This window comes from Mobula hypostoma, chromosome 1 (genome assembly GCF_963921235.1).
Source record: "Mobula hypostoma chromosome 1, sMobHyp1.1, whole genome shotgun sequence".
In the NCBI taxonomy this organism is placed as follows: Eukaryota; Metazoa; Chordata; class Chondrichthyes; order Myliobatiformes; family Myliobatidae; genus Mobula; species Mobula hypostoma.
This window is the reverse complement of record NC_086097.1, coordinates 169626128-169651409: the sequence shown is the minus strand read 5'-3', so window position 1 is coordinate 169651409 and position 25282 is coordinate 169626128. Positions and strand designations below refer to the sequence as shown.

The following is a 25282-nucleotide window of genomic DNA, read 5'->3' as shown; positions in this document are numbered from 1 at the left end:
CTGTTGTGTGCTGGGGCAGCAGGCTGAGGGTAGCAGACACCAACAGAATCAACAAGCTCATTCGTAAGGCCAGTGATGTTGTGGGGATGGAACTGGACTCTCTGACGGTGGTGTCTGAAAAGAGGATGCTGTCCAAGTTGCATGCTATCTTGGACAATGTCTCTCATCCACTAAATAATGTACTGGGTGGGCACAGGAGTACATTCAGCCAGAGACTCATTCCTCCAAGATGCAGCACAGAGCGTCATAGGAAGTCATTCCTGCCTGTGGTCATCAAACTTTACAACTCCTCCCTTGGAGGGTCAGACACCCTGTGCCGATAGGCTGGTCCTGGACTTATTTCATAATTTACTGGCATAATTTACATATTACTAATTAACTATTTATGGTTCTATTACTGTTTATTATTTATGGTGCAACTGTAGTGAAAACCAATTTCCCCCTGGGATCAATAAAGTATGACTATGACTATTAATCCTAGCCTAATCACAGGACAATTTACTATGACCAATTAACCTACCAACCGGTACGTCTTTGGACTGTGAGGGGAAACCATTGCACCCGGAGGAAACCCACGCAGACATGGGAAGAAGATACAAACTTCATACAGGTGGCAGCAGCAGGCTTTAGGCTGCTGAGCGATACAAATGTGTTAGTGAAATGGGCTGAAAAATGGCAGGTGGTAGTTAAGCCAGGCAAATGTGAATTGATGCATCTTTGGGAGTACTTGAGGGTAGGAAATACACTAATGAATGATAGGATTTCGAAGGGTACTGAGAGACAAAGAGACCTTTGCATACAAATCCACAGATCCTTGCAGGTGGCAAAAGAGATAGATAATAAAGTTAGGGAGGCATATTAGAGTACTAGTTTTCACTGGTCAGGACAATGAAGTGGGGATGTTATGGTTTAAATTTATAAAAACTTGCTCATCTAGAGAGTGGACAGCATCTCAAATTAATTGCCTACCAGAGTGGTTGAAGTTGGGTCACTGACAGCATTTCGGCAAATAAGCACTTGAATTGCCAGTACCAGAAAATAGAATTGATATTGAAAGGTGCCCACTGGTCAGTGAGGAGTTGGGTCAAATAGCCTGTTTCCATGCTGTAGATTTTATGCTTCTACGAAATCAAACCCTTAAAATATCACTTCCATCACTTCAGTTAAAAATCTCCTTACAGAGGTTCTCTGCAATTCCAACTGCCGCACAGTGTAGTATGATTTTATATCTTCACATAACAATCTTAGATTGAACCCAGTGTCTTCATATGACATTGTTTCATCTTTCGTGCTCGGCCAATACTTTTCACATTTTACCTGCAATGCAAAAGATTACATTTCAGTTCCATTTTCCAATAAACCACTCATTTCAAAAGCTATAAATAGTTATTATGGTACAGCTACATTAACGATATTGAATTTAGATGAAGTCAATTTGTATTCAATATTTTGCTTGTCAGTTCCACAGGGAAGAAAAATGGAAAATTCATTAACAATGTTATCCAATCATAAATGGAGAGAGATCTGTATAATACTGTGTGCTGCTTGTTGCATACTAACACTGATAGCAGAAGATAAATTTAATTACAATGCCTACATTTTTAAGTTTTAGTGCTATCTCATGGGACAAATTATCAGGAAGGTTATGCCACGCTCTTTCCAATAATTAAGTGATGGCCCTAATTCTCTAAGTTTGGAGAAACTCTACAAAGCCAAACTCTAGAATAACAACATACAATATATTTTAAAATTATTAATGCATCTGAAAGAAATTTTGTTGTGAGTATGGTACAAATAGCTGAAAAATGTATTATTTTGGGTCAGAAATAAAAACTGATCAAAGGAGTAAGGTAAATAGAAGGCAGGTGGATTCCTGTGGAACCATATTGCAGTAAATACATTTAGTGAGTGATTGTAGGAAGTCAACTGTAGTTATGTGCTTTCACATAAACATTTTCAATATACAATTTATGAAAACAGGTTGAGCAGCTGATTACTTGCTTCAGTATTGCTAAAATTTTCAAAACAATAGGAAAAAAGTAATTCTCTTATCTTCTCCTACTCCATCATATGGCAACATTTTCACAGGTATTTATCTTACTGAAATCTAGATTGCCTTACAAGCATATCCCTTAATAAGCAAAGCTGTTACCTGGACAAGCAGGAACATTTCTACCAGTATTTTGATTAAGAAGCTTTACTACCTTATCATTTAAAGTTTCAACAGACCTAGATTCCCAACCTATGGTTCTGCCCAATGTACGTTCAAGACAAACTTTTATTTAAAATAGTCTGCATTATTTGAGAACATGTATTGCTGAAAGAACTCAGCAGGTCAAGCAGCACCGTGGAAAGGAATTAAAAAAAAACGTTTTGGGCTGAAAGCCCTTCATCAGGAGCAATCCTGTATTTGATATAGGGCAAAAATGCCCCACAAAGCCCATGAGTGTAAAGTTGTCAGTAGGTTTCTTGAGATCTGCAACAAGATGATAGATTTCAATGGAAAAATCCTGTGAAGTGATTAAATGTTTAAAAACATTAAAAACCCAAAAAAGCATAAATAAGGTGAACAAACAGAGAGCAACAAACAAAATATGATTTTCATTATAGAGACATGGTTGGAGGATAATCAAAGCTGGAGTTGAATATCCAAGGACATTAAATAGTTAGGAAGCACATGCAAAATGGAAAAAGAGGAAATGGATGGCTAATTAAAGGATTAGTCAGAAACATTAGTTCATAAAATGAAGTGTAATGAGTCTGGATGGAGCTCAGTGGTGCAAAAGGACCAGAAGATATTGACAATTGCCTACAGACTTCCCAAGACATAATGGAGAGCATTTGGTAACACTAGAAATTAAAGTTGCATGCAAAAAGGGTAAAACAGTTATATCGAATGATAGCAATCTAATTAATAATAATCTATAAAATTATAACCAAATAGACAGGGGTAGGCTGCCAGGGGTAGTAGTGAAACCAAACACAATTGTAGTGTTTAAAAGGATTTTACATGGACCCATGAATATGGAAGAATATGGATCACATACAGGCAGAAGAAATTGTTTAATTCAATGTTGAGTTTGACACAACATTGAAGAATTTCTGAGCACTATTAGCGCTGATTTAATTTTGTTTAGCTTTTTGGATCAATATGTTCAGCAGATGAGCAGGGAACAGGCTATCCTAGACCGAGTATTGTGCAATGAATAGATGGTCACTAAAAATTCTGTTGTATGGGATCTGAAGCAACTGGAGAGCTTCATTCGTAGTTGTGGCATTAGATAGCCAATGGCTGACAGTAAATAATGAGTGCAGGAAATGTAATAGATTTGGTATAAAACCAAAAGAATAAAAGGTGATCAATCAGGATCAAGCCCCACCAACGCTCTGTTCACTTGAGAGGTTATGTAAGGAGGTGTCTCTAGGGGGACTTATTATTTGACTAACTTGTGCCTGAGGAATACAGTAGGGTTTACAGCTGAAACTTGCAATCAGTATCTCTAAGTATGTGACTGTTAAGGCCAAAAGACAGTACAGATAGATTACAACCATAGTTAACAAAAATTTAAAATGGTATAATATCCAAAGTTATACTCAATTGCTAGACAAAGCAACAAACTTGAGCATTGGGAGCAATTCAGCTTTCGCAAGGGAAACACATTAAAAGAGGAAAAAGTAGACAACGAGCAGAAAGTTGCAGCAAACAAATAAGTAGATTATAAAAGCTTCCTAAACAACTTTGAAAGAGAAAGTGATATCACATATAACATCATAAGACATAGGAGCAGAATTATGCCTCTCAGCTCATCAAGTCTGCTCCACCATTCTATCATAACTAATTTATTATGCCTCTCAACCCTTCTCCTGTCTTCTTCCCATAACCTTTGACACCCTGACTAATGAAAAACCTATTAACCTGCACTTTGAATATACTCAATGAACTGGCTTCTGCAGCCATCCCTGGTAGAGAGTTACACAAATTCACACTCTCTGGCTAAAGAAATTCCTCCTCATATCTGCTCTAAATGGACGTCCCTCGATTCGGAGGCTGTACCCTCTGGTCATAGACTCACCTACTATAGGAAACATCCTCTCACAGCCACTCTATCCAGGCCTTTCAATATTTGATAGATTTCAATGAGATCTCCCCCACCCTCCCCCCATTCTTCAAAACTCCAGCGAGTACGAGTGCAGAACATCAAACACTCCACATATCTTAACCCTTTCATTCCCAGAATCATTCTCGTGAACTTTCCCTGGATCTTCTCCAACGCCAGCACATCTTTTCTTAGATAAGGGGCTCAAAACTGCTCACCATACTCCAAGGGTGGTCTGACCAATGCCTTATAAAGCCTCAGCATAACATCCTTGTTTTTATGTTCTAGTCCTCGCAACATGAATGCTAACATTGCATTTGCCTTCCTTACCACCAAGTCAACTTGCAAGTCCCTTTGTACCTCTGATTTTTAGAGTTTCTCTCCATTTATAAACTAGCCTATGTCTTTATTCCTTCTATCAAAGTGCATGGCCATACACTTCCCTACACTACATGCAATTTGCCACTTCTTTGCTGATTCTCCCATTCTGTCCAAGTCCTTCTGCAGACTCCCTGCTTCCTCAACATTACCTTCCCCTCCACCCATCTTTATATTGTCTGCAAACTTGGCTACTGAGCCATCTCTTCTGTCATTCAAATCACTGACAGATAACGTGAAAAGCAGTCCCAAACTCAGACCTTGCGGAACACTACTAGTCACCAGCAACCAGCCACAATTGGCCCCCTTTATTCCCACTCTTTGCCTACTGCCAGTCAACCCAACTGCTCTCCATGCTAGTCTTTCCTGTAATATCATGGGCTCTTATCTTGTTAAACAGCCTCATACGCCAATTAACCTGTTCATCTAAGCAGGATGATAGACTAAAACGCTCCTATTCACACTGTGATACAAATGGAAACAGCAAGTTGCTAGTTATATAAAATTAAATTACAAATATTAATTTCTTTCACTTACTGATCCCTTTTCAATTACACGATTGAGCATCACAATTGCTCTACTTTTTTGTTCCCAGGCCATTTGCCAGAAATGTCCACATGAATTGGGAAGTGGACCCTGTTATAAGAACACAAACAATGGAATTGAGATTATTTTTAAAAAGTAACACAAGTACAATGCTTACCTATATAGTAATCATATATTATCATAGTAATCCTTACCTATGAACCTGGAGTTTTCATTTTCCAATCACAGTAAATACTTTAAAATTCAATATTTTACTGAAGCACCAATTAACAAAAATTAAAAGTTTCAGCACAGAAACAAAGGGTGTTTTCAGCTTCTATCCAGGTTGGCTACAAAATTTGGCAATTGCTGCAGTAATAAGGTTGCAACAGAACAATAACACACAAATTGCTGAAAGAACTCAGCAGGTCAGGTGAACAGTCAACAGATGAAGGACCATGACCCGAAGCATTATTGTCCATTTTCCTCCATAGATATGGCCTGACCTGGTGAGTTTCTCCAGCATTTTGTGATTTGCACCAGATTCTAGCATCTTCAGCTTCCTGTAACAGAACAGAGTATATGGTAGAAAAATAAACTATATTAGTTCAATAGAAATGCTTTCAGTTACTTTTTGGAAGGTTTAGTTTTAAATGATAAACTCTTTCAGACATTGCTATTTCTTTTAATTTTCAGTACATTTGAAAATATTTCCACAGGCAAATCCTGCTTCTTCTGTTACTCCAACAAAAAAAGTAACAAGGCGAGACCACTTGTCAAACAATAACAAGTAGAAACCTGGTGTCAAACATCATTAGATTTTAAAACACTTCTTTAAATTGGTTTTAAATCTCTTTTCAAATATTCCCTTTAATCCTTCCCCTCAAGCCCTTTATTTTTTCCTACCCACCTGTCTTCACCTATCATATTCTAGCTGAATTCCTTTCTCCCCCCCCCCACAGTTTTTTATTCTGGTGTCTTCCTTCATCCTTTCCAGTCTTGAAGAAGGGCCTCAGCCCAAAACATCAACTGTTTATTCATTTCTATAGACGTTGCCTGACCTGTTGAGCTTTTCCAGCATTTCGTGTGCATTCCTTTAATTTGGTATCTGTTATTTCTCAATCACTCCTCCCCCCACCCCAAGCTGGGATCCAAATATGCAAGGTAATAGATGAAGTTCTCCCTGTGTGCATTGTCTTGAAGCCAAATTGAGTAAGCTATAAGATGGAACAATGAAAATCATGAACTTTTGCCAGAGAACACAGCAGTTTTAAACACATTAAGGAACTGAGAACTATTCAAAAGGATCTTATACATGAGTCACTGAAATCAGCATACGTATAACAAAACTTAGGAGCACAAAAGTATTGTTTTCTATAGCAAAAAGGTTTGAGTAGAGGAATAAAAACATTTTACTGCCATTATTTAGGGCTTGGGAAAATGCATCTGAGAGTATATTAGGAAGTTTTGGCTCTCTTATCTACAAACAGATATAGACGTCATCATGTGAATTTAATAAAGGATAATGAAGATATTCACTAGACTAGTTTTTAAGAAGGCAGGTTTGCCATATAATGAGGATTTCGATACAGTAGTCCTTCATTTTTCTAAGAAATGAGATGATCTCTTTGCAATGTGAATGCTGGAAGGTAACTTACCCTTGGTGGGGGTGGGGGTGAGAAACAAAAGGTAACAAGCTTAGAATAAAGGGTAAACCTGCTACAATTATGAGAAATTTCTTCACTCAATGAGTGTGGCATTTTTAGTATTCATTCTGAGGATTGTGGAGGCTTAGTTATAGATTCCATTAAAAACAGGTAAATACAATCCAGGATTTTAAGGGAATAGTGGGATATAGGATAGAGCAGGAGAATAGCAATACGTTAGAAGCTCAGACATGATCTTAATGAAATGCAGAGCAGGCTGAAAGGTCAGGTGACAACCTCCTGTTCTTAAGTCTCTATATAATTTACCAATTAATTTAAAATGATGCCCAAAAAGCCAGTGACCTCTTTGCTAAGGGAAATAGGGCCTCTGTGCATCTCAGTTTTGTATACCTCAGCTAACTATTCCCCCTTCCCTTCTTAAAAACTTGAGAACAGCAAAAACTTAATTGTATTTGCATAATTAATTCCCATACATGATGCAAGTTTAATCTGAAATATGAACTGGTCCTTGTTTCTTTGACAAAATACTTATACCTGTAAAGAAACTTTGAAACTACAAATAACTTGGATCAGTGATGCCCTCGAAATTGATGCTTCAGAAACATTTATTTAATAGCACTTGCAGCAGTACAGTAACTATTTATTCAAGAGTAGCCTGGTTTTAGGCAGCAAATTATATTTAATCAATCTGTTCAGCTATACGTAAGTATTAATATATTATACATTACATGTAACATAATACAATACTAATCAAAATAACATGCAAGTCCAAATCAACAACCCCTACTGCACCATTCAGTGGGCCCCACAGGCTACAGGCAACTTTTTTAATGTAGTGGAACAAATTGATAATACAAAGAGCTTCTAAAGATTGTAAAAGTCTGATAAAGTATGACTTTCTATTCAGAGAAAACTTAAGAAATCTTAAGACAAGGTAACCTGTTGTTTAACACATTTTCAAATTTTAAAAAATTGCTATTCTGCTATTTAGAGCTAATCAGCAGTGCTAAAAATGATACCACATTAAGACTGTCAGTGTTAACACCAGAGCGCAAGCATCTCAAAATATAAGTTGTAATACTTCTATACCATAATTGTGTCCTTAAAGTTACCAACAAAGCAAAGACAGTGAAGGTCAATATGCTGGATTTCAGTGCAGTACAGTTGATTTATTGATGCAGTATTAACCTGTCAAATGGAGTTCAAATCCCAGTCCTGACAAGATCAGTCCCGTGGATGGCAGGTTTCTTCAGTTTCATTACAGCCACTAAGACCTGAATTAATCTAAGAAGGCACTGCCCAAACTACCAAAACTTCAGACTTACTGTGTAAAATTCAATAAATTTACCAAGAAACCAAGAAATATTAGAGATAGGAGAAGGAATGAAATGAAAATGGACATTTTTAATACTTTCAAAACAAGTGCTCAGGATAACTTCAAACTTGAAATTTAAACAAGCTCCAACATAATTATGGGAATTTATCTGGCAACTACGTTTCATCTTTTTTCTTTTCTTCTGTCTCGTCTTATTGAACTGCGCTACAATGAAAGCTGCTCACCTTTAAACTGTTGCAAATGGCTATGAAAAGGTCAGTTATGTAAAGGCAGAGACTATCACTGTCAACTTGATCTGTGTAAAACCTACACACACACAAATGGGATTGTGTCACAAAATAACATAAGGTTGGAAACCTCCATTGAATTTTCCCTTCATTGTCCTGCTAACACAAAGGTCCACTGTAATGCTTCAAATGGCTTCATAGTTGAAATTAACTAACTCCAAATAGAACTACAATAAAATGCCACATCTTCCATTTTGTAAAACTTGATACCCTCATCTGTTATTCATCAGGGAGTCTGCATTTCTCTCTGACACACACACACAGACAAAAATGGCAAAGTGTAATAAGACTAGTTGCCATTTTCAGCAAGACAGTCTGGTTAGGGTACCAGCTTGGCAGTATGTATAAGTCAATCTGACCTTCACACAAGGTGCAGATACACTAATACACACGGCCTTGCAGTAAATCAATGGATTGACACCCTTAGGACCTCACTTCAGTATTTTTTAAAGAAGAAAGCATTATAGAAACAATTCAGATTCCTTCAGCTCGAAAAGATATTGTCATGCTTCAGTAAACCACATCCAGAGAATGAAGAATCAAAACTAACATCTGCAATTCTTCTTCAGGCTTCACTTATTCCAATTCTTCTATTCATTTTCCATAGGGAAAATTATATTTAAAAAATGGAAAGTAAATATAATTTAGTTTCAAGGCTATCCTCAAGAGAGAACTTCAAAAACAATTGCAAAGTTTAGTTAATTGGTAATGTACCTGATAAGGAGAACATCTTCACTTTAATACGGGACAATTAACACATGAAAGTTTTATTGTGTGGCAAGCATACAGTCTTCTCCCATTGCCATCGCAGGCCACACACTTAACATTTTATTGTTGTACAGAATTCCGCACACTTAAGGTCTGTATGTAAGGCATGACATAAAAATAGACTTCAATACTTCTTTGATGAGAATTAGTGAATTTATATTTCTTCACACCAGGTTTTCTACATCACCTCAATACTGCACTACTGTGCTTGAATAATAATTTATTAAACAGCACCTCAACTTTTGAATCAGATCTCTTGCTCTGCCCCAAATAAACATTTTTTAAAAAAAAAAGTTGATAGATTTTTGAAGCACCAGGAAATGAAGGGGTATGGAGTTAGTGCAGGAAAATATCATGGAATTGAACGATGAACTGGCTAAATGGAATGAAATGTAAGAAGGGCTAAAGTGCCTTTAAAGACAGAGACACATCAGAACCAGGTTTATTATCACCCGCATGTATCGTGAAACTTGCTAACTTAGCAGCAGCAGTTCAACGCAATACATAATACAGAAGAAAAAAACAAAGTAAAATAATAATAATAAACAATAAATCAATTACAGTATACATATATTGAATAGATTAAAAATCATGTAAAAAACAATGTATTTTAAAAAAGTGAGGTAGTGTTCAAGGGTTCAATGTCCAATTAGGAATCAGATGGCAGAGGGGAAGAAGCTGTTCCTGAATCGCTGAGTGTGTGTCTTCAGGCTTCTGTATCTCCTACCTGATGGTAACAGTGCAAAAAAAGACATGCCCTGGGTGCTGGAGATCCTTAATAGTGGACACTGCCTTTCTGAGACACCACTCCTTGAAGATGCCCTAGGTACTTTGTAGGCTAGTACCCAAGATGGAGCCGACTAAATTTACAACCTTCTGCAGTTTCTTTCGGTCCTGTGCAGTAGCCCCCATCCCCATACCAGACAGTGATGCAGCCTGTCAGAATGATCTCCATGGTATATCTATAGAAGTTTTTGAGTGTATTTGCTGACATACCAAATCTCTTCAAACTCCCAATGAAGTATAGTCGCTGTCTTGCCTTCTTTATAACTGCATCGATATGTTGGGACCAGGTTAGATCCTCAGAGATCTTGACACCCAGGAACTTGAAACTGCTCACTCTCTCCACTTCTGATCCCTCTATGAGGATTGGTAGGTGTTCCTTTGTCTTACCCTTCCTGAAGTCCACAATCAGCTCTTTTGTGTTACTGACATTGTGTGCCAGGTTGTTGCTGCAACACCACTTCACTAGTTGGCATATCTCACTCCTGTACACCCTCTCGTCACCATCTGAGATTCTACCAACAATGGTTGTACCATCAGCAAATTTATAGATGGTATTTGAGCCATGCCTAGCCACATAGTCATGGGTATAGAGAGAGTAGAGCAGTGGGCTGAGCACCAGTGTTGATCGCCACTGAGGAGATGCTATCACCAATCTGCAGGGATTGTGGTCTTCCAGTTGGGAAGTCAAGGGTTCAATTCCAGGAGGTGGTACAGAAGCCCAGTGTAACTTCTCAATCAGGACTTTGGGAATGATGGTATTAAATGCTGAGCTATAATCGATGAAAAGCATCCTGAAATAGGTGTTTGTGTTATCCAGGTGGTCTAAAGCCCTGTGAAGAGCCATTGAGATTGCATCTGCTGTTGACCTATTGTGGCAATAGGCAAATTGCAATGGGTCCAGGTCCTTGCTGAGGCAGGAGTTCAGTCTAGTCATGACCAACCTCTCAAAGCATTTCATCACTGTAGATGTGAGTGCTACTGGGCGACAGTCATTAAGGCAGCTCACATAGCACCGCAGCAGGCCTTTAGGTCCATAACAACTATCAATCAACCACCGACACTAATTCTATGTTTAAAAATTTTTTTCAATGTCTTGTAAAATTCTGCACTGGTTTTATAATGAAGTAAAATTACTACTTTTATTTTTTAAAAAACAAGCACAAGCCATACAATTTCAGAATTGCTAACCTGTAATTCCATTTGTCATCACCATGCCTGTATGACCACCTTACAGTATTTCCTTGCGACTTCCTTGGATCTTACCTATATTTAGTTTTTAGATCATTTATGATTTGGACACAAATGCCTCTAGTCCTAAACTCAAATCATTGACATACACATTTAACAATGGAACCAGGCAATGCTGCAAAATACTTGCAATCTCTTTCAGAACAGGTCTTGGTCCAGGCGGGTTTCCTTTCTTTCAACTAATTTGATCTCCTGCTTACATCTTCAGAGAACTGCGTTATTTAGTAGTATGTTAGGTATAGTTTGGCACAGTGGTTAAATCACTGGACGAGATATCCAATGCCCAGATTAAATATTCCAAGAAGCAAGTCTAAATCCTACTATGACAGTTGTGGGACTTGAATTCAGTTAATCAAATCAGCTGGAAATTAAAACAAAACCAGTCTTGGGAGTAGTCATGAAATCACATTACCACAAAATCTTGTGCCATTGTGCCAGCTGCCACAAAACAACAAATTTCACCACGTATGTCAGTAAATTTTATTGTTAAAGTACATATATGTCACCATATACAAATCAGATTCATTTTCTTGCGAGCATGCTCAGTAAATCTACAGAATAATAACCATAACAGAATCAATGAAAGACCACCCAACTAGGGCATTCAACTAGAGTACTGTAGACAATTGTGCAAATACAAAAAGTAGTAATAATAATAAATAAATCAGCAGTATCGAGAATGTGAGATGGAGAGTCTTCGAAAGCGAGTCCATTGGTTGTTGGAACATCTCAATGATGGGACAAGTGAGGTTGAGTGAAGTTATCCCCTTTGGTTCAAGAGCCTGATGGTTGAGGGGTAATAACTGTTCCTAAACCTGGTGGTGCAAGCCCTGAGACTCTTGTACCTTCTTTCTGGTAGCAGCAGCTAGAAGAGAGTATGGTGTTTTCATATCAGGCTGTGATGCAGCCAGTCGATATATTCTCCACAACACATCCATAGAAGTTTGTCAAATTTTTAGATGTCATGCCGAATCTCCAAAAGCTCATCAGGAAGTAGAGGCACTCCTGTGCTTTCTTCGTAATTGCACTTACGTGCTAGGCCCAGGACAATTCCTCCAAAATAATAACACCGAGGAATTTAAAGTTGCTGACACTCTCCACCTCCGTTCCTCCGATGAGGACCGGTTCATGGACCTCTGGTTTCTACCTCCTGAAGTCAATAATCAGCTCTTACTAACATTGTGTAAAAGGTTGTTGCTGTGGCACCACTGAGCCAGTTTTCAATCTCCCTCCTATATGTTGATTTGTCACCACCTTTGAGTCGGCCTACGACAGTGAACTTGGAGCTGTGTTTGGCCACACAGTCATAAGTGTAAAGTGGGTAGCGCAGAGGGCTAAGCTCACAGCCTTGTGGTATACCTGTACTAATGGAGATTGTGGAGGAGATGCTGTTGCCAATGTTAACTGACTGGGGTCTGCAAATGAGGACATCCAGGATCCAATTGCACAAGGAGGTATTAAGGCCAAAGTCTTGAAGCTTATTGATTAATTTCGAGGCGGTGATGGTATCGAATACTGAGCTGTAGTCGATAAAGAGCATCCTGATGTTTGCACCTTTGCTGTCCACATGTTCCAGGGTTGAGTGAATAGCCAATGAAATAGCATTTGCTACAGACCTGCTGCTGTAGTAGGCATATTGGAGTATATCTAAGTCATTTCTCAGGCAGTAGTTGATATGTTTCATCACCAATCTCTCAAAGCACTTCATCACTGTAGATGCAAGTATTACTGGGTGAGGCAGGTCAACAAGCTCTTCTTGGGCACTGGTATAATTGAATCCTGCTTGAAGCAGGTGGGTACCACACATTGCTGAAATGAGAGGTTAAACATCTCCGTGAACACACCAGTCAGTTGATCAGTTGGATGATTTTGATGTAAATTATGTCCACCAGGACATGTGCTACCAGTACTGTAATGCTGGAATCTTTAGCATCGAAGATCTATGGCAGCTAAACAAACTTGAGAAAAGAAACCTCCCATGCTCCCTCCTTCTCTGTAGGCTAATTTTTTTTCACGTGCTTTTCAAAATTATTTATCAACATTAAGTGGCTCATTGGCCTACAAGAAAACTGGAACAACCAGAAACCTATGCAGTCATAGGGTGGACATGCAAACTTCACACATACAGCACCCGAGGAGAGATTCAAACCCAGGCCCATCAAAATTCAAGGCAACATTTACACTGATGAGCCAGCCATAAAGCTGCAAGAGAGGCATACAAAAACAAGAAAAAAACAATCCAGCAAGGAAACGTATTCCCTGAGCCAACTGAACACAAAGCTCTGCAGTTTTCCCACAGCCAGTCAAGAATGGCGAAAGACAACTGAACAGGTAATAGGAAGAGGAAAAATGACTCTTCAACAAGAGCATGACTTTGATTGCTAAAATGGAGAGCTAAGTATTGGTAACTTCATTCTGAATGAATGATCTATTTCAACTTACTTTATAGATCCCCATCATCACATAAAACTACCTTGAGCCAATATAACTCCATCCATGTGTCAGTAATAACTAAATTGCTGGGACACTGGAAGTGGTGGGAATAGACAATATCCAAGTTATAAAACTGAACATGCCTATACCACAAGCAATTGCACATCCAGCCAAACTGATCCAGTACAACTTGAAAACCGGCAAGCATGCAACCAAGTGGACAATTGTTAAGGTACACCATGTCAAAAAGAATCCAATCCAGATAATCACTGTTCAGTCCAGCAACAAGGTGATGCAGGGTATCACTGAAAGTGCTTTCAAGAAGCTCTTAAATTGCCAGTAAATTATCCATTGATGTTTAGTATATGGTAGATTCTTTATTGGTCATGTTATAAAAGAATACGGGGTGGGGGGGGAAGGATGCAAGAGATTGGGGCTGAGAGGAAAAAATGGATCAGCCATGATGAAATGGCAGAGCAGATTCGATGGGCCAAATGGCCTAATTCTGCTCCCATCTCTTATGGTCTTGTGTTTCGCCAGGACCACTTATCACCAAACATCTTCACAACCTTGATCTAAACTTGGAAACACGAGTTGAATTTCAGAAATGAAAATTTATTCATGAGTACCTCAGGGCAGTGTGGTAACCCCAACCAATTTAACTGCTTCAATGGTCCTCCTTTCAACATCAGGAGTAAAGGATCTTCACAGATATTTACTTCCATTTTGAATTCATCAACAAATGAACCAGCTATACATCAAGACCTCAAGTACAATCAAACATCAATTGCCACATAATGGAATAAAGGAAACAATTACTAACCTGACAGCCTCTAACCAACTCTAACTTGACATTCTTTGATAAGAAAGTCAGGCACTGGGTATATTGCAATGAATGATTCACCCCTTGATGACCAAAGCCTTTCTAATATCTATCAAAAAGTCAGGAGCATGAAAGAATGCACTCCATTTGCCTTGAGTATTTCTGGAGCTGCGTTCATCAAGCACCTCAACACCACCCAGAAATAAAGCACTCCATCTGAATGGCACACAACTCACCACACAAATCATTCATCAATTCAATCAATGGCACAGTGGCTAAACAAATAAATCAGAATTATGGGATGGATATCGCACAAGAGGTGGTTACTGGGCCTCATTATATCTGTGCTAGCTCTTGACCTGACCAATTCTATATTTCTTCCAATTTCTTTTCCATCATTCATCTATACAATTCTCTCTCAAAAGCTGCAATGCATCCTGCTATTACCATATTTGCAGCTAGCACTTTCTACGCACAAATCAGAGGGAATCTTTCCTCTAATCACTCAATTGTCTTCTCTTTTGCAGGCCGTCCTCAATAACAAATGGCTTCTGTTTTTATAGACGTCCATTAATTTTATCCTCAAATTGGAAAATGCACAAAAAAAAATCACTATATGGTAACCACATCTCCACAGCATTATAATAAATGGCATCAGAAAAATCAGATTAATAAGAAAGAGCAATGACTAAAAGCAGCGAGAGAATCAGAATTAGAAAGGAAATTAGTTCTGTTGCTCAAATACATCAAACTTTTGAACTTAATATTATAGAAGCTTGTTCAAATATAAAGGATGCCTATTAGTCAGGCTTTCATAACCTGGGAATGGCCAGTGTTTTCTTTCTATGATCTCTGGTCACCAGCTGCTCCAATGGAAAAAGTGCCTCTTACTTCTTAGTCACCTCATTACTTTGTATACTTTGATCAAGTCACTTATCATTTTTTCACCAAAACAGTCCCTACCTCCTAAATCTATTACATATATTATTTTCATTCCAGAAACCATTCTTCTGGACACTCAAATGCCTCACTTCTTTATTATAAAAAACTGAATTTATCATGAACAGCTCTATTGACAACTTCAGTTACTAGCTCTGCCTTATTAAGTTTTCACAATCCACCCTGCTACTTCTAATGATTTTAAGTACATTCACATTTGGATGTTCTGATACACTTTGATGAAGAAAGGAAGGAGGCTTGAGTGGAGTATAAATGGTCTCGGTGGTCTGGTTTGACATAAAGAGCATGCTGTGTATTCCATGTAATCTGTGTATGCAATCCATACCCCAGATACCACTAATCCTCCAGTGATATTAGAATAATATTCTTAATTCTATATTGCTTCTCCTCAATCTTTCTAAAGATGCATCATCACTCACTTCTCCAAAGTAAACAGCATCCATTCAGTCTACCTAAATGTACTCACTGTAATCTATCATTCTCTTCTCCACCAATCACAATACTACCTCGTCTTTTTTTTGTTGTCTACACATTAGTTCAAGGTGGATTACCATCACCTCAAGGGCATAGATTACCATCTTGCCAGTGTTACCAAACTAAAACCAAATTATGCATTCCAATAAAAACATAATAACCTAAAAGGAGCAGAGAGACAAATCAAAAATCAGAAAAGTGCCCTTTATTAAATGCAATAGAATAGTACTCCAATTTGAACTAATTACTTTAACCAAAGTGAAGAGACAAATTGATGAGGTTACAAAGATCTCAGTCAATCATGAAAAATAACCAAATTTCAGGAACAGTGTGTTTGCAATGTTTGAAACTTGAAAGTGAAGCCAATCTCCCCACACATAAATACCAAGAAATTAAATATCCTGCCCAAGCAGGGCATAAAGATCTGCCATAGGCAAAAGCTTGTTTGGCATTATAATCTTACAAGTAACACTGTATTTTGCCTCGCAAACACGAGGAAATCTGCAGATGCCGGAAATTCAAGCAACATACATCAGTTGCTGGTGAACGCAGCAGGCCAGGCAGCATCTCTAGGAAAAGGTACAGTCAACGTTTCGGGCTGAGACCTTTCGTCAGGACTAACTGAAAGAAGAGTTAGTAAGAGATTTGAAAGTGGAGGGGAGGGGGAGATCCAAAATGATAGGAGAAGACAGGAGGGGGAGGGATGGAGCCAACAGCTGGACAGTTGATTGGCAAAAGGGATATGAGAGGATCATGGGACAGGAGGCCTAGTGAGAAACAAAAGGGGGAGGGGGGAAATCCACCAGAGGATGGGCAAGGGGTATAGTCAGAGGGACAGAGGGAGAAAAAGGAGAGAGAGAAAAAGAAAAAGAATGTGTGTATATACATAAGTAATGGATGGGGTACGAGGGGGGGGGGTGGGGCATTAGCAGAAGTTAAAGAAGTCAATCTTCATGCCATCAGGTTGGAGGCTACCCAGACAGAATATAAGGTGTTGTTCTTCCAACCTGAGTGTGGCTTCATCTTTACAGTAGAGGAGTCTGTGGATAGACATATCAGAATGGGAATGAGATGTGGAATTAAAACGTGTGGCCACTGGGAGATGCTTTCTCTGGCGGACAGAGCATAGGTGTTCAGCACAACGATCTCCCAGTCTGCGTCAGATCTCACCAATATATAGAAGGCCACATCGGGAGCACCGGACACAGTATATCACCCCAGCTGACTCACAGGTGAAGTGTCGCCTCACCTGGAAGGACTGTCTAGGGCCCTGAATGGTGGTAAGGGAGGAAGTGTAAGGGCATGTGCAGCACTTGTTCCACTTACAAGGGTAAGTGCCAGGAGGGAGATTGGTGGGGCGAATGGACAAGGGAGTCGCGTAGGGAGCGATCCCTGCGGAAAGCGGGGGGGGGGGAAATGTGCTTGGTGGTGGGATCCCGTTGGAGGTGGCGGAAGTTTCAGAGAATATTATGTTGGACCCGGAGGCTGGTGGGGTGGTAGGTGAGGACCAGGGGAACCCTATTCCTAGTGGGGTAGCGGGAGAATGGAGTGAGAGCAGATGTGCGTGAAACGGGGGAGATGCGTTTGAGAGCAGAGTTGATGGTGGAGGAAGGGAAGCCCCTTTCTTTAAAAGAAGGACGACATCTCCCTCGTCCTGGAATGAAAAGCCTCATCCTGAGAGCAGATGCGGCGGAGACGGAGGAATTGCGAGAAGGGGATGGCATTTTTGCAAGAGACAGGGTGAGAAGAGGATAGTCCAGATAGCAGTGAGAGTCAGTAGGCTTATAGTAGACATCAGTAGATAAGCTGTCTCCAGAGATAGAGACAGAAAGATCTAGAAAGGAGAGGGAGGTGTCAGAAATGGACCAGGTAAACTTGAGGGCAGGGTGAAAGTTGGAGGCAAAGTTAATGAAGTCAACGAGCTCAGCATGCGTGCAGGAAGCAGCGCCAATGCAGTCGTCGACGTAGCGAAGGAAAAGTGGGGGACAGATACCAGAACAGGTTTGGAACATAGATTGTTCCACAAAGCCAACAAAAAGGTAGGCATAGCTAGGACCCATTCGGGTGCCCATAGCTACACCTTTAGTTTGGAGGAAGTGGGAGGAGCCAAAGGAGAAATTATTAAGAGTAAGGACTAATTCCGCTAGACGGAGCAGAGTGGTGGTGGAAGGGAACTGGTTAGGTCTATTTTGCCTGTTCATTTGGGGTACAGGTTACATAATTGTATACGAACACATTTCCACCACCCCACACATAATCCAACAGCAAAAAATTCAATATTCTCAATCACACCAGACAACAGACACTTTGTGGCTTATCTGTGTCTACCTACCTGGGTTAAAATGTAGTTTCTCTGGGCCTCTTCCATGATAATTAGACTTGCATTGATATAATCATTATCTGCTTTCTGAAGCTTAACACGGCTGTGGTCAACTACAATTAAAAAGTAAAACAAAATTAACAGATGTCAAACCAAAATTAACATTGTGGACCATGCTATTTTCTACTGAATATTACTGTTGGATATTATTAAAACTTAGAAATACTTGTGGATCAGGACTGGAATCTGGATCAACTAATGAATTGAAAATTTCTTTTCTCAACAGGCAGCAAATGGAAGTAAATAGAAGCAACTGAGCAATCTCAGATCAATGGCTTCATTCAGAATATACCTATTCCAGTTTTGGATAATATCTATGGGTTCTTAAAACAAGCTGTCTAAAATAGGAAAATGTTTAGTTCTCATTAATTCAACATGAATAAGGAATTGGAAATAAAACATTTACATGAACTTAACACAAGTTAGAATTCCTCAGACAGACTGAGTAGCTACCAGTCCCACTCCTGACTCTTGCTTGATTGTTCCAAAAGTCTGACCCATTTGGTAGTAGTATTAAGCCAGTGGGTTGATAAGCAAAATTAGACTTCCCAAGGTATCAGTAAGCTCTGGCAGCCACAATATTGTATTGGCTGAAGAAATCCAGTAGCTTAAGTGAGCACCTCTCACTATCTCAGTGATGTCAAGGTACTGTGATTTCCAGTTAATTGGAACACATCAGGACCAGGACATTCTGGCTCAATTAAGCAAAGTTTCATGAAAATAGTTTAAAAAGTATAAAAATGATAAACTAGTGTTTAACTGAATAACAAAATATATATTTAAATGAAATACAGAACAAATTAGAACACTAGTAATACTACTACAGTACTATAAAGCTGTGTATTACTTCCTAATAATTATTGATGGAGGTATTCACCCAGTGTACACTGCCATGTTCTTTTATTTGACTGTAAATGAACAAACTCAGTGCAGACATCTAGTGCAGATGATATTGGACTGCCTTTATACAATGCTTTCAATGAATGAATCCTCCACATCTTCATTGTAACCTTGAAGGTGATTGCAGATACCTTCAAATTCTTCGTAGTTCCTAATTTAAATTAATAAAATTATTTCATTTCCACTCCTGGCCATTTCTGGCATCTCCAAGCCTCAATGCTTGAAACCATAGTAAGCAAAACAGTCCTGAAATGTCTTTCTGCTTATTTCTCGCCAACCATCAGTGACAATCACTGCTTTTTGAACACAGGCGGACGCAACTGACACCAATTGGAAACTGTTTAGCAAGCTTCCTGTCCCAATCAGTGTCCCAAATAAACTAAGGGGATCCTGGCTACTTTCACCATTAGTTTTTGTTCTTTAAACATTGTCCCAAACAGCAGCTGTCCCCATTAACCAATGACCAAACTAACCTGAGTCCATTGTACAGAAAAGTTGCTCTGCATCCTTTTTGAATATGTTAACTGTATTAACATATTCAGTTAATACAGCAGAAACCACAGAGGTACAATCCTAAAATGATAAACTATATTGTGTGCACATCACAAGATCCAATTTACATATTAAGAGACAAGCATTCCATTCAACATCAATCCAAGGATACTTGATTAGCTACAGTTAATGAGCCAAGTGACATAATCACTCCATCATTCAGGTGTCCTCAAAATATATCCCCAACTAAAGTGCACTCAACTTGATAGTTTCTACAAATTAGAAAATAAGAGTTATTTCACATTTGCAGATGCTATCTCCAAACTGCAAGTTTTTTCTCCTGTTATTCAAAGGAGAAAGGGTATTTCACAGTAAGTGTATGCTTTACTATCAGGGATTATTTTTTTTAAAAATGCACTGCTACCCAACAAACACATAATGTGAACAATAAACACTAAATACATCCAACTAAACTGGAAAGTGGAGCTTTTAACAATACAACACTCCTGGATAACTGTATTAAAATTTCAGCATAGACAATAGAAACATCGTATGAAATCTTGAATAATTTTAGTGTCCATAAATGGGTTTGAACTTGCAAGCGGGACGCGTCATCAATAATTCCTCTGCACTCAGGTCCTGCTTAAGCAAATACTTATTTATCAGAATTCTGTATCACCCTTAAAAACATATTACAAAACCCTAAAAGCTAACTTCCTATTCCAGACATCTGGATCTGTCTAAACACACACACAATCCAGACTGAAAATATTTTGAAAACAGAATAAGTCTGAACTCAAAATCAGCAATCCCACCAGAATAAAAACTGAAAAATTAATTTGGCGAAAATCCCAAAACTTGTTAGAACACATAGACTTGAATGGACTAATGGAGTGCACAATGAATAACAATTACACATAGGAGCTCAAAAGTTGACTTTATAATTAACAAAAGCAACTAACAAAATACATTTTATATTATATACTTCCTTGCAAAATAAAAAATCAAAATGAAGTTGAAAACAGAAAGATTGAATCTTTCTACCCAAAGTCAAAAATGATTGGTCACTGTAAACAAGTTCCTTGAACAGAAATTCATTTTGAATAAGTACCTGAATACTCTTTAACAATTTTCTTTAAACTGGATTCTCAGTGAATTTACGTAAATACTTATGCTAGCTTCCACTCCAGAAAAAAAGTAATATTTTCTTTCATTTTATTTTGAACATACTTACAAAACTAAGTTTAAAAGGAAGTTTTCCTATTTTAAATGCAGAATACAAAATTATTAAGCATTGTTTACTATACAAAAAGGTTGTTTTTATAAATGAAACAGCAATACTCCAGTTACATAAATAATCTATTGTTTCCAAATAAATTAAGCCTATGTTTTACAAAAAGTATACATTAAGAGGCCAATAAAATTTCCATAATCATGTTTACAAAGGTTACATTGCAGATGTCGACAGGAAAAGTTCTACACTTTCTGGTAAATTGAAGCTCTGGTGTTCTCGGAAAGATGACATCACTCCTTAAAAAAACGAACTAATGTAATACTATGAATAGTTCCTGATGCAACCTACACATGAACACATATATTTAACTGTTTCATGGCTACACAGCACATTCATGAATTTGAATAACTTCCTTAAAAATTGTTAGTCAAAAGATTTAATGCATTTTAATCATCACTAAATCAAGTACATATCCTGTGGCTATTCTCATTGAGGACTGTGTATAGTCCTGATCATCAGGCAGTGCTTAAATCATCTACTTTGAAACCACAGAAAATATGAACAGAGTAGGCCGGTTGGCCTTTGGATACTGCTGTGACATTCAATAGGATCATGGCCAGTTTTCCCTTTCAACATCCTATTCCTGTTCCCTTCATACATACCCTTTGTATCTGGAAATTTACCTTTTTTAAAAATATTTAGAAAATTGGTCTCTATAGGCATCCTGTTAGAGAATTCCACAGGTTTACCACATAACGAGTGAACTTCACCTCTTAAAACCTCTTGCCTCTGACATGAAACTGTGATTCTTCATTCGACACATCTTCACATTCAAAATGTCTAGCTGTGACAGAATTCCATTAAATCTCTTCTCATTTTCTCAATTTAGTAAATAAGACAAATGGTCTCTATCTCACTGTCTCCATCTCTGGAGACAGCTTTTCACTTGATGTCTGTTATAAACCCAAGGACTCTCACAGCTACCTAGACTATACCTCTTCTCCCCCTGTTTTTCTTGTAAAAACACTATCTCCTTCTCTCAATTCCTCTGTCTCCACTGCATCTGCTCTTAGGATGAGGCTTTTCATTCTAGAACGAAGGACATGTCCTCCTTTTTCAAAGGAAGGGGCTTCTCTTCCTCTACCATCAACGCTGCCCTCAACCGCATCTCTTCCATTTCACTCACGCCTGCTCTCATCTCATCTTCTCACCACCCTAGCAGGGATAGAGTTCCTCGTCTTCACCTACCACCCCACCAGGCTCCATGTTCAGCACATAATTCTCCAAAACTTCCGCCATCTCCAACGGAATCCCACCACCAAGCACATCTTTCCCTACCCCCACTTTCTGCTTTTGCAGGGATCGCTCCTTACATGCCTCCCTTCATTCGTCCCTCCCCACTGATCTCCCTCCTGGCACTTATCCTTGCAAGTGGAACAAGTGCTACACCTGCCCCTACACCACCTCCCTATCATCAGGGCCCTAAAAAGTCCTTCCAGGTGAGGTACCTGTGAGACTGTTGGGGTCATACACTGTGTCCAGTGCTCCCAGTGTGGCCTTCTGTAACAGTGACACCACTTCATCAAGCATCTGTGCTCCCTCTGCCAGAAAAAGCAGTATCTCCCAGCGGCCACCCATTTTAATTCCATTTCCCATTCTGATATGGCTCTCGATGGTCTTCTCCACTGTTGTGATGAGGCCACAGTTCGATTGGAGGAACAAACCTTATATTCCACCTGGGTAGCCTCCAACCTAATGGCACAAACATTGATTTCTCGAACTACCGGTAATGCCCCCCACCCCCTCTCCTTCACCATTTCTCATCCCCCCTTTCCCTCTTTCACCTCATCTCCTTGCCTGCCCATCGCTTCCGTCTCATGCTCTTTCCCACTTTTCTTTCTTCCATAGCCTTCTGTCTCTTTCACCAATCAACTTCCTGGCTCTTCAGCCCTCCCCTTTCAGGTTTCACCTATCACCTTGTTTCTCTCTCCCCTCCCCCCACCTTTTAAATCTCCTCCTCAGCTTTTTTCCTCCAGTCCTGTCAAGGGGTTTCAGCCTGAAACGTTGACTGCACTTTTTTTTTTAACTATATTTGCTACCTGACCTGCTGAGTTCCTCCAGCATTTTGTGCCTGTGGCTTAGATTTCCAGCATCTGCAGATTTTCTCTTCTTTGTGATAAGACTAAATAATCTTCAGTTTCCCATTTTCAAAAGAAGATGGGGTTACATTTGCCATCCTCCAATATGCCAGATCTATTTTAATAAGCCACAGAATTAGAAAAATTGCAGTGCAATCATTATTTCAAAGGTTAGCTATTTTTTTAATATCCTGTAATGCAAATTCAGGCACATTTCTTGCCACTAATTTCTCAAGTACTATTTTCTTAAAGATGTGAATTTTCTTTAGGGCATTGCCTTTGTTAAGGAACCAAGAGTCTAACATTTCTGTGAAGTTATTTGCATCCGCTTCTCTTAAGAATAAAAAAAAACACAGTACTTGTTTAATTAGGCTGACATTTCGCAGTTTCTTAATATGAATTTCCCCGCTTTCTAACCACAGGGGCTAACAGACCAATATAATATTCTCTAAAAGTTTACTTAAATACTGTTTTTGTTCTCCAAATCATTTATTTTCCATCCTCCGTGCTTAAAAGTAAACCAGAGTCAGAGTAATACAGCATACAAACAGACACTTTGGTCCAACTGGTCATGCTGACCACAGCATCCTCACTGCAATCCTGTAACCCTCCAAGCCCTACCTTTCCATGTACTGACCCAAATGCCTCTTGATTGTTGCCATTGTATCAGTCTGAACCACTTCCACCAGCAGCTCTTTACAAGTACTCACTACCTTCTATGTAAAGAGGTTAGCTCTAAGGTCTCTTAAATCTCTCTACTTATCTTGTATCTGTGTCCCCTAGCTTTGGACTCCCCAACAATGGAGAAAAGACTATGACAGTTTCCTTATCCATACACTTGATTTTATCATCTGTGAGGTTACCTCTCATTCTCTTGTGCTCCACAGAATAACAACCCAACGTGGCCAACCTTTCCTGTAACTCAAGTCCAGATGGCATCCTCATAAATCTCTTCAGCCCCCTTTCTAGCTTGATAATGTCCGAAAGCAGGAAGCAGGGTGGCCAAAACTGTATGCAATACTCCAAGTGCAGTCTCACCAACTTGTATAACTGCAACAAATCTTAACTTCTAAACTCAGTGCTCAGGCTGATGAAGCCCAGCATGCCAAACACCTTCACCACCGCTTTCAATTAAATATGCTCTTATACTCCCAAGTCCCTGCTCCCAACACAAAAAATTAAGTGTTGCAAGAAAAACTTGCCACATACTTGGTCTATTGTCCATCCTTGTAGCCATAACAGAAGTATCAGCAATCTCAGTTACTAGAGTTGTTTACTGGATTTATTGCTTTGTCCACTTTATAGTTGAGGGAATCATTACACCACTCAAACATTTCAGATATCTTTCAAAAGTTATCTGCCAAAATGCAAACCAAATTGCCCTAGATCTTAAAAAAAGATAGACCTTTAAAAAATGTATTTAATACAATTAATTAACTTTGGAGCAAAGAACAGTCCAACTAATAAAACAATAGATAGATAGACATACTTTATTGATCCCGAGGGAAATTGGGTTTCGTTACAGTTGCACCAACCAAGAATAGAGTATAAATATAGCAATATAAAACCATAAATAATTAATATGTAAATTATGCCCGGTAGAAGTAAGTCCAGGACCAGCCTATTGGCTCAGGGTGTCTGACCCTCCAAGGAAGGAGTTGTAAAGTTTGATAGCCACAGGCAGGAATGACTTGCTATGACGCTCAGTGTTGCATCTTGGTGGAATGGGTCTCTGGCTGAATGTACTCCTGTGCCCAACCAGTACATTATGGTACAACCAGTACCACAATGATAGTCTTAATGGCACAAGAAAATAGAACACTGGAAAATTGGAAATAATCAGAAGTGAATTATTAAAACAAAGTTAAGTTAAATTTGGGAAATTAATAAAGTATTATGCACATAATGAATAGTTCAGCCCTAAGGAGAACTGAAAAGCGGAGGGACCTTGATAAGATAAAAAAAATCTCAAGGTAGCAGTGTAGAAGACAGTGACAAAGGCAACATACAGGACACTCGGCTTCATCAGTCAAAGTACATAATGTAATCAAAATCAGAATCTGATTTAATATCATATGCATATATCATGAAATTTGTTAACTTTGTGGCAGCAGTACAATGCAATAATATAGAAAAAAAACTGAATTACAGCAAATATAAATGTATATCTAATAGTTAAATAAGTCGTGCAAAAACAGAAATAAAAAAGTAGTGAGGTGGTGTTCATGGGTTCAATGGTCATTCAGAAATTGGATGGCAGAGGAGAAGCAGCTGTTCCTGAATCACTGAGTGTATACCTCCTTCCTGACGGTAGCAATGAGAAGAGGGCACGTCCTGGGTGATAAGGATCCTTAAT

At 38.9% G+C, this 25282-nt stretch overlaps 1 protein-coding gene across 6 annotated transcripts in view; it reads right to left on the bottom strand.

Moving 5' to 3' along the window:
- The window catches only part of ptpn2b (protein tyrosine phosphatase non-receptor type 2b), a 92155-nt gene that overhangs the window by 27592 nt on the left and 39281 nt on the right, over nucleotides 1-25282 (bottom strand). For all 6 annotated transcript variants that reach the window (XM_063059736.1, XM_063059726.1, XM_063059727.1 and 3 more), the window contains exons 3-5: nucleotides 18115-18215; nucleotides 5013-5111; nucleotides 1180-1317 (exon numbers count right to left, since the gene is read on the bottom strand). In XM_063059736.1, coding sequence (XP_062915806.1) covers nucleotides 1180-1317; nucleotides 5013-5111; nucleotides 18115-18215 — 338 coding nt within the window. The remainder of the gene's footprint in view (nucleotides 1-1179; nucleotides 1318-5012; nucleotides 5112-18114; nucleotides 18216-25282) is intronic.